This window comes from Phragmites australis, chromosome 2, assembly GCF_958298935.1.
Source record: "Phragmites australis chromosome 2, lpPhrAust1.1, whole genome shotgun sequence".
In the NCBI taxonomy this organism is placed as follows: Eukaryota; Viridiplantae; Streptophyta; class Magnoliopsida; order Poales; family Poaceae; genus Phragmites; species Phragmites australis.
In genome coordinates, this window is record NC_084922.1 from 29,568,275 (window position 1) to 29,578,266 (window position 9,992).

Genomic DNA, 9,992 nt, shown 5'->3' on the forward strand with positions numbered 1-9,992 from the left:
CAAGTTTTCTACTACATAAAACCCACCAAATTTTCAGGAAGACTTGGGGTTATATTTCACGATCAGAATACCAAAAAAAGAGGAGGACAAGAAATCTCGTAAATTACTTTACAGGATAATGTGGTCGGGCGCGATGTTTCTGGGAAGATGCTTGAACATCTCGGCACATGTAGAAATTAGAAACCGCTGAAGCAACGACCAATTACCAAACATCAATTTGCTGGGCTGTGGCTTTAGATGGCGACTTTTGAGTGTCACCGCTTTGTACATTTCCTTTTTTTAAGAGGAAAGGTTTGAGCATTTCTAGCTTGGTGAAGCCTCCCTTTCAAGTTTCAGCTTTTGTACGTCTCATTCGACAAATCGGTTTTGGACGCTTGCAGGGAGTCATAGACAACCTCATGAAGGACAAAGTTTTCATGACAGTAGTGTCTGAATGTACTCTTCACATGGAGGCATTATAGGAATCCAAGAGAAATCATAGCTACAAGTCCTTATTCCATTTAGCGCTTTCTGCATTTTCCAAGATGTGGTTCCCGTATTCATTGGTCACTATGGGTAAGTGAGGAGACAAACACATTTAATGAGTATAACTTTTGTAGGGGCATGTGGAGACATGGTGCTGTCCTTAATACCCGTACACAAATCTAAAACAAACAAAAAAAGAACGGAGGGAGTACACCATCAGCAAGGCAAAGAAAAACTACTAACAGTTGCTTAAAGCTTCGTTGCATTTGGGCCGATAGGCGGGCGTTTAACCCAGAAAATCAGTCGTTGTTCTACTTTGTAGTTCGGTTGCTGGATAGGGATGTCGGCCGGAAAAGTTCCGGATCAAGAAGTCCCTGGACTTGGGCCGTAAAACCGAGCCAACCTGAAGTGGGTACAGCCGAAACTCGCTTTGGTCTTCACTCTTCAGATGGTCTGGGCCTCTACTCTCTATAGAAGAAAGCTCTAGTGAGGCCGTAGATCGCTGGGCTGGAGGTGTCGAGAGGAGAGTTTTTTTTTTACATTTTTTAACTTAAAAAATTAAATAAATAGATTTTAGACCAAAAAATTTATAAAAATAGACATCTACCGCCCTCTCAAATAGTTGCAGCCCTTTTAAAATGGCGATTAGCCCTTACAGCCACCTGAGAGCCGGTTAGACTACTGTTCCTACAGTGAACAGTACTGCACCATAAAATTTCTCCTCCTATCTCCTTTGTTCGAAACAATGGTCTTATGTTGCTTCAAAAATTTTAAAAAAATTTGTTCATGTTTCATAATCTACGTACAATCTATTTTAATTGGATTCACTAAAAAGTATGTGTATAATTTAAACTAAAATTCTTAAAAAAATGTACTTTTATAACTTTTAGAAATTGTTAGGGCATCAAATAAATTCCTAAAAATCTAGAAAAATTCACTAATATTCTTCTTATATGATAGAGTATTTTTTTAAAAAAATTATTTTCAGCTCTTTCAGAGGGCGATAGGGGTCTATTTTTGTAAATTTTTTCATCCAAAATCTATTTATTTAATTTTTTAAGTTAGAAAATGTAAAAAAAAACTCTCGAGAGGAAGATGGTAGTTGTTCCAGGCATCACTGGGTGTGACGTCGTTGCCGACGGCAAGGGGTCTGCAACTAAGAATGCAAGTGGGAACTGAAGACAGAGCAGTAGAACTTGTAATCCAACATCCATCCCGTTTCTCAGTCCCGATTGGATATTAGAATTGCGAAGCAAGAGTTTGCAATTGCATTTAGCATTCACGGTCATTTAACAACCTATTTCTGTCCTTGAGAAAAAAGAGTCCTATCTAATGCCAGCCTCCTAAACAAAGCAAAACCAAAACAATATTTCGAGAAAAGCACAGACCAAGCCCCTTCCGGAAATGATGAAATCCTCAACAAAGATATCCCAACTCGATAGACAAGCAACGCCGAGGCAAAAGCACCAGAAACACCATCCTTTAACCCAGGATAATTGGCCTTTGCAAAAGATGGCACGTCCATGGCACTGTTCGATTCGCTTTCATAGCTTTCATAGCTTTCAAGCTTTCGCAAAAAGCACAGAGAAAAAAGCCAAAGCTTGAACACCATCATCGCAATCATCTCTATGCTTAACCAAAGGTGAGAACCGTCATCATGAACATCACAAAAGCAAAGACATGAGACATCTTCTTCTTCACACAATTCACAAAGATAGCTGCATAATTTCATACAATAGTATACAATGATAAGATCTTGTTCTGTACAATAGTATACAATGATAAGATCTTGTTCTGTACAATAGTAGCAAACCAAGCACGTACATAATTTAACAAGTGCATCAAGACGGGAGCCTGAAAAGGCAGACAGAAGTAACCTTCAGCAAAGTGCAGTGATTTGGGGTGTGCCCACCAAGGGAAGGTTGATCACAGGACAGGTGGAGTTCCAACTCACAAATGGCAAAAGCAAGCCAGACAGCATAATTGCATCATCCAAAGCTTAACCGCACGATATAACCACACCATGAGGGGGCAGGAATAGCCACAGTGCGGCAACGGCAAGACCTTACCAGAAATCATGCATCAGAATCCCACAAAACAGAGTCTTTTGAGGCCTGCTGAAAGAAGCAAAAGCAGGATGCCTTCCTTCTCTTCCACACCCAGAAAAAAGCCATTCCAATAACAATGATGATAGTGACCTTACTTAAGTCCATATAAATATATACATGCAGAGTGGATCCTGAAGATTTTTATTTTGTGGAGCTTTACTGCAATACCACCACATCGCTGGCCACTTCAATTATCCAAGCCCTCCACACTGAGTTTCTTTGCCTCCATCTTGAGGAACTTCAGGTATCTGACTGCTTCCTCCAGCAAAGCAGGAGTATCCAATTGGTCTCCACCGGGGATTATTCCCCTAAGGACTGTGACCATCTTCTTGATCTTCTCATGAGTAAAATTTTCCATTGATCCATGGCAAACTGAACTCTTTCCAGAAATATACCTCATTTTCTTAAACATAGGCAGTGAAGATGAGTCGAAGGGACCACTTTCTAAGGGGTCAGGAGTACGCCCGGTACTCACGACATCATCTTCATCGCTTTCTTCATCAGAGCTCAGCAGTGCATCGATTTCTTCTGAATCCTCCTTGAAAGATGAGGAGTGTTCTTCCAGGTTGCCAATGTCTTGGACAGAACTTCTGCAACCTACTTCACCATGGTATGGGAACGCATCGATGTTTGTGGGGTTCAGCTTGTCCACCAAGGCAGGATGATACATGACACGTCCTTTGTCATCAGTGTGATCAAAGATGATGAAGTTTCTGGGGCATACCATGGAAGGTTGGAATTCGATTACACCAAGCGGGCTTCGGATTTGAGGGCTTGGCATGCCTGAAGGGACACCTAAGGCAGGTGAAACAGGAACCCTGTAGTTGCATTGACCACCCTGAGGTCCATTTGCCATACAATTATCAGCTTCATGTCCATAAGCAAAGGAGGGGTTTCCAGTGAAAGCTGTTGGATCCCTCTGCATGGGTATGGCAGAAATTGGACACGAATGCACTTACGTATGTAAATCTACCTGATTTAATGCAGTGGCTACACTACCCTCAACAATCAGAATTCTAAAATATGCTCGCAGTTTGCAACAACACAGACTAAATATGTCCTACCACAAGGTAGCCATCATCACGACTGCACTGCTTTGTCGTTGCAACTTTCTATCAAAGTAGAAGCAAATAGCAGATTGAAAAACTAAACCCGGGTCCTTTGTCTAGACTACGTGACAGGCTTAAGCAATTGACGGAAGTACTCAGCCTGCAATTTAAACAACATGTTAGAATAGGAACAAAGTGCATAACAAGGTCCAGAAAGATGCATAAAATAACCAAGGACACGGATAATTTCAAAAGAACATGTAAATTGAATTTAAAGGTATATATATTTGATTCAGATACAAATCACCAAAAATATTTGTAAGGAGCATATGTACAGAACGTTGAATTACATCTATTATTCAAGCTAATTAAAAATGACATCGTCATATAACATCCTTATTAATAGACAATACTGCATTTAACAGAAATGGAAATAAGAAATATTGATCAAACTCATTTTTAGAGACATCAGGTTTTTTTATCCCAGGATAAAATAGTCTATGATCTCCTAGAACAGTTATACTTTATTTTGGAAACAGGGTCGTTTAGGACAATAATTAAATAGCTCACCTGGCACACTTCAATCAACTGGTAACAAGCAAAGATCCTAACATTCATTACTATTCTTCCCACTTCCTTCACAACACGGAATCTCTTAAGCTCAATCTTCACATACATTCTCAATCTTTTCACACGTATGTTGTCAAGCATAGAGAACACTAAAGAAAAAAGAGTCTTTAAATGCAGCCTCCTTACCTGCAGTACATGCCAAATAATTCAGAATACATTCTACATTAGGGAATATTCAGTAGATGAACATATGAGGTGCTCTTAGGAGAAAAAAATGCCATACACAATCACGCGGAAAAACACAAGAAGGCTGACAGACTTTTGGCTACTAAAGTAAGACGAGCGCAGGGGAGTCCACGGCATATTGTAGCTCAATGCTCAAATTCTGCTATATTCCTGGTGATCGTGAGTCTGTTATTAACATGGAAAATTAGCAACAGTTAGAAACTCATACGACTGTATATAATCAAAATATCAAATATGATACCCCTCAATGGAACCCCCTCAAGTATGACGTTTGGTAGTAGACCCAATTCATTCGTAGTATCTAGTACTCCTAACTAATCATGAATAAAAGAAGCCCTGAATTTCCAAAGGAATTCGCATGAGAAAAAACAGATTAACCAATCTCAGATTCCCAAGAACAGAATTCTAGACAAGGCTAAGGCTATACACGTGGATCATTCTCTGGTAAATAAATTAACTGGATAATCACATCGAGTTCATCAAAGAGTAGTAAACAACTATTCTTAATCAAAGTCTGACAAGGTTGAAAGAAAGCATCTATCTTGATTCTTAGCAGTATCTTATCAAGAAATCAACCAGGTATGCTCCGTAAGCAGCCACAGATTATGGATCGCCCAAACTTCACAATTCTAACAAGATCAAACCCTCAATCTACAAGCTACAGAGCAGGCAACACGCAGTCACAACAAGGAAGAAAGATCAAAGACAGGTCCAAGAAGCCATGTATTAGGACGAGAAAATTACAAACGAATCGAGCGGAATAGGGCGATCTCCAAGACGGGTCTTGACGAGGAGGCGCCGAACTCGTCACCGGGGAGATCAGAACCGGATCTTGGAGGAGACGGCGATCCTGAGGTGGCGACCTGGATGAGTTCGTGCTGCAGCACCAAGAAAGGAAAGAGCCGATTTGGGGGTGGAGGCCGACGAGGAGAATAGGAACAAAAGGGAAGATAGAAGACACAGAGGCGCACCGCGCTCAGCACTATGAGCGACTAGCAGCAAGAGGCGTGCGTGTTGACTGTGGAGTCACAGTGCAGTGGAGACATTTGGGTTGAGGCTAGTCAAGCTAGTGCTGCCTGCCTTGCCTGGAGCTGCATAAGACAAGAATTCTTTCACGTAGGTATTCTTATTTTCTTCAACATTTTTAATATATTTTTTATAGTTTCTATTACGAAGGATTTCAAATATTATTCCTTTCTTTTCTTTCACGAATCTTTTCGAAGAAAAACTATTGAAGATGAGAAAAAATAAAGGGAATAGGAATGTAAAGATGAATCAGAACAGGAACGAAATAAAGAGAATATGGTTAGGAATGGTCTAAGATTGTAGATGATAACTTTTTCCTTTTACTTCTTCTCCTTTTTATTCGTGTGTAAATGTTTTTGGATTCGTTTGGCGTTAGTGAGCCATGCTGTGTATATGTAATATCATTTTGTTTGGTTGGTTGTGTGTTCTCAGCTTAGCTGAGAAGAGATTGTATTTAGTTACTCTTATAAGTACATGTTATATGAGATTGAAAGAAAAAAGAAAGTATTAACATAATATTTATTTTGAATAAATACACTATATAGCACTTAATTGATCGTACTAAGCTGTAATCAATTTGAAATATATACTAATATGGGTTAATACTCATTAGTTATATGCTAATACCATAATTAGTTAGGTGTATGCTTGCATCCCGCGAGCTTGGCTATAGAGAAATAGCCAATTTCTACGTTTTCATTCAGCCAGCCTGAGAAGCCCTTTTTGCATCCCATGAGCCAGGCTCAGCGGTGCATACAGGAAACTAAATACATCCTTTGTAATTTTGCCTGTTTCTCTGGTTTGTGTGCTTGTGGATGTGATATAGGGTGTCTTTGCCTGTGAACATTCCAGGCCTGAGGTATAAAGACCTATAATGTTTGTTTTTGCTATGTAGGAGTCACAAATACTTATATGGTTATAGGTTTTGAAAGTATTGCTTCCTATATAGTGGTACCTCTCAAAGATGTGATAATCTGGAGCATCGTTAAGGGTTTTGGGCTTCAGGGTGGAGGTTCGTCTGACAGCAGGCGGTAGCATTGAGTGGGATAGCGGGAAGCGAGGAAGAAGACGGATGGGCAAGTTACCGGTAGCATGTTAGGGTAAACATGATATTGCTAGACCCATTTGCAATGACGTAAATAGTAGTAAGAACTAAAGTGTTTGATACAAAGTTCACATATTTCACACTTTCGGACTTGTTCTATTTATACTTATAGTAGTACGCAGAGCTCCAGAGAACAATACAGGTTCAATATCAGTGCATTTTCTTTTTCTATATTTGTAAGTTGTGCATAAGTTGCTTGACTTTTTTCCAAGTCTAAACTTGTGTGTGTGTGTGTTTTTCTACTTTGCGTATGCATTGATATTTATGCGTCGTCTATTGGATGTTGATAAATACAAAAAAATATTATGACTTACACATTTATACACAAGATTTAAAATGAGTAATTACATACTTTACAAATAGATTGTTGGAATATAAGTGAATTATCAGTCTTTCCTCACCAGCATAAACTTTTGGGTTCAATTGGTCGTTGATACAACTTAATATTTTGTCAGAGGAAGAGGACTTGAGTTTAAGCACTATTTGTTTGGGCCGATGCTTTTCCAAAAGTTGCTTCTACATTTTGATCTTGAAGAGATTGCTTTTGTAGAAGCTACTTTTGTAAAAGTTGTGATCATTTGGCTGCCTTTGGATGACTTGACTGATAGCTTTTGAGCTGAATATAGTATGCAATATTTGTAATGCCCCTGGTTGCTTGGAGTGAATGTAATTATTTCTATAAAATATTTTTTAATGACTATTGTTTATTTTTGGGGTGTATGCACATGCACCTAGTATTATTGGAACATGCAAATAGTTGATATTCCATATATTATAATTTTTCAAAATATGCGAGAGTCACAAAATATATTGTGATCATTTTCTTAATTACAAAAGTACAAAAGGATGACAAAGAACATAACATCTAGCCTATCCTCTCATAGCCATCAAAGCATTAGCAATGCTATCACGAAATGCATTTATATCACACTCTTTATGTCTTAGTATGCTTGGTTGAGATGATGATGCTTGGCCAACACTTTGGGATGTACTCTTCATCTTGATCACACATCTCAAAGAGATCATCTATCAAAGCACTATCTCGAATAAAGTTATGAAGTGTCATGCATACAATGATAATCTTTGTTTGCTTTCACATTGAATAACTTGGCAACTTCAATAATATTTTTCATTTCATCTTCAAATCATCGAATCATCGAATGATCTCTCGATCACGTTATGAAGTGATGAATACAAATGTTGAACACTTCTTTTTTTTACCCCTAGGGCTTAGACCTTGTTGAAACTTAGGTAAAAGGTATTTCTCCCCTTTATATGGAGACAAGAAACCCTTCCAATTAGGATAGCCCGAATCAAAGAGATAATACTTTCCTAAATATGAAACATGTAGCATTAGCAATAGTGATGGTTGACAATGCAATAAAAATGACTTTGAAACAATTTTGATATCTTCATAAGGAAATAGGAACTTATAAGCATATTTTTGTATGGCATCATTGAATACCATTGTGTCTTGCATGAAGTGATGAATGCAAATGGCTACTTCTTCCTTTCTTCATAGAATCTCTTAAGCCAATTGAGCCTCCCTTCATTGGTCTCAATTAGAGGTGGGAAAAAAATACTTGAGACTGAAAACTAAGCCCGAGCTACCCGAGACCGAACCCGAATACCGAAATTTCGGGTAGTATTTCGAGTATGGGTCCCAGATGATCGGTTTTTTTTTTGTTTTTTCGGGTATGTTCATCGGGTACCCAAAATACCCGAAATATCATTATGTTCTTTTCATTTAGTGTTTCTGGAGAGGAAAACTGTTCTTTTTATTTGATGTTATACTATTTCGAGAAGAGACATATACATATATGTTCCTATAGTGTCTGTTCCCTCATTTAGTGTATGAATTGTGATACATTATACAAGATTATGAGACTCAATTTCATTGTTCATCGGTCAATATGGGTAGTTTAGGACTGTCGGTGTATTCAGAACCAGAGGTCCCTAAGTCCCGAGGCCAGGCCGGCCATCCACCACATATCACCACCCTGCAAGGTAAGAAGAAGCTAAGTCCCGGGAGAAGGTGCTCGGGGCCGCCGCCTCTGGTTCCCGAGCACCCTAGTTCCCCGATGATCCGCAGAGCCCAAATACCAAGAAGGAAGTGCTCGGGAGAGAGTACTCGGGGCTGCACGTGGCAGCCCCCGAGGACTCGGTGCCCCGAAGGTCCCACCGAAGTGCTCGGGAGAGAGTGCTCGGGGCTGCACGTGGTAGCCCCCGAGGACTCGGTGCCCCGAAGGTCCCACCGAAGTGCTCGGGAGAGAGTGCTCGGGGCTGCACGTGGCAGCCCCCGAGGACTCGGTGCCCCGAAGGTCCCACCGAAGTGCTCGGGAGAGAGTACTCGGGGCTGCACGTGGCAGCCCCCGAGGACTCGGTTCCCCGAAGGTCTCACTCAAGTACTCGGGGGAGAGTGCTCGGGGCTGCACGTGGCAGCCCCCGAGGACTCGGTGCCCCGAAGGTCCCACCGAAGTGCTCGGGAGAGAGTGCTCGGGGCTGCACGTGGCAGCCCCCGAGGACTCGGTTCCCCGAAGGTCTCACTCAAGTACTCGGGGGAGAGTGCTCGGGGCTGCACGTGGCAGCCCCCGAGGACTCGGTTCCCCGAAGGTTCGCGCAAGATCATTCGACGACCCGAAGGGTCCCGTCGTCAGGGTGTCATCCAGTCAAAGGCCCAATGCCGCATTTAATAGGCACGCGCGGTCTGACATCCTGACATCCTGACATTCTCAGCTGCCCACGCCCCAGTGTCAGACCCTGCCATGCACTGGCAGGGGGGCGTGGGTCCATTAAATGCACGGGTCCCGTCCCGTTTCATCCAGGTGCCTCGGGATAACGTTGCCAGAATCGAAGCGCTCCGCCTGCCACCCTGCCCTGGCAGAAGAACAAGACAGGGTGGGCGCACCGGGCACCTCTGAGGCTGCCCGGTGGACCCCCTTTATGGCGCCCGAGGGCTTCCACAGTGGCGGGTGGTCGGATGCGCGCCGCATTTCTCCACCGCCCCTGTCACTTCGCCAAGACGAAATGATTGCGCCTTTCTCCGTGGCACCTTGGCATTCGCATCCCCTCTTTCCCATTCAGGATATGTTGAGGTCGGCGCGCCTATAAAAGGAAAGGATGGAGAACACGTAAAAGAGGACCCCCCGACGAACAAGACCGAAGGAACCGAAAGTGTGTGAAGAAGAGGACGCAGACGCTCGAACCAGCTCAAGCCAAGCTAGAACACGAGAGCCTCAAGCTCTTTGTAAACGGCTCTCCCCTTAGAACCAGATACATCCTTGAAGAATTCCCTTCAAGGATAAATATAGCGCTCACACAGGAGTAGGGTGTTACGCCTCCGTGCGGCCCGAACCTGTCTAAACCCCGGTGCACCCATCTTTTCCTCGCATTAGGGCAATCATCTCCCGCCAGCCATCGCAT

General features: G+C 42.0%; 1 protein-coding gene across 2 annotated transcripts; it reads right to left on the reverse strand.

Moving 5' to 3' along the window:
* Positions 1-2,229: 2,229 nt before the first annotated feature.
* On the reverse strand, positions 2,230-5,487 carry LOC133908246 (transcription factor bHLH144-like). Of its 2 annotated transcripts, XM_062350250.1 has the most exons (5): positions 5,183-5,487; positions 5,015-5,089; positions 4,476-4,603; positions 4,193-4,378; positions 2,230-3,782 (listed from the first exon to the last, which is right to left on the reverse strand). In XM_062350250.1, the coding sequence occupies exon 5, from the start codon at positions 3,496-3,498 to the stop codon at positions 2,761-2,763; it is 738 nt and encodes a 245-aa protein (XP_062206234.1). In that variant the 5' UTR covers positions 3,499-3,782; positions 4,193-4,378; positions 4,476-4,603; positions 5,015-5,089; positions 5,183-5,487; the 3' UTR covers positions 2,230-2,760. The 2 variants fall into 2 exon arrangements, with proteins under 2 accessions (XP_062206234.1, XP_062206232.1); XM_062350248.1 differs by lacking the exon at positions 5,015-5,089 and having other exon boundaries at positions 5,183-5,486.
* Between the last annotated feature and the right edge of the window lie 4,505 nt (positions 5,488-9,992).

Coding starts and splice junctions, on each gene's coding strand:
- LOC133908246 (XM_062350250.1), bottom strand. CDS start 3,498: ATGCAGAGGGATCCAACAGCTTTCACTGGAAACCCCTCCTTTGCTTAT.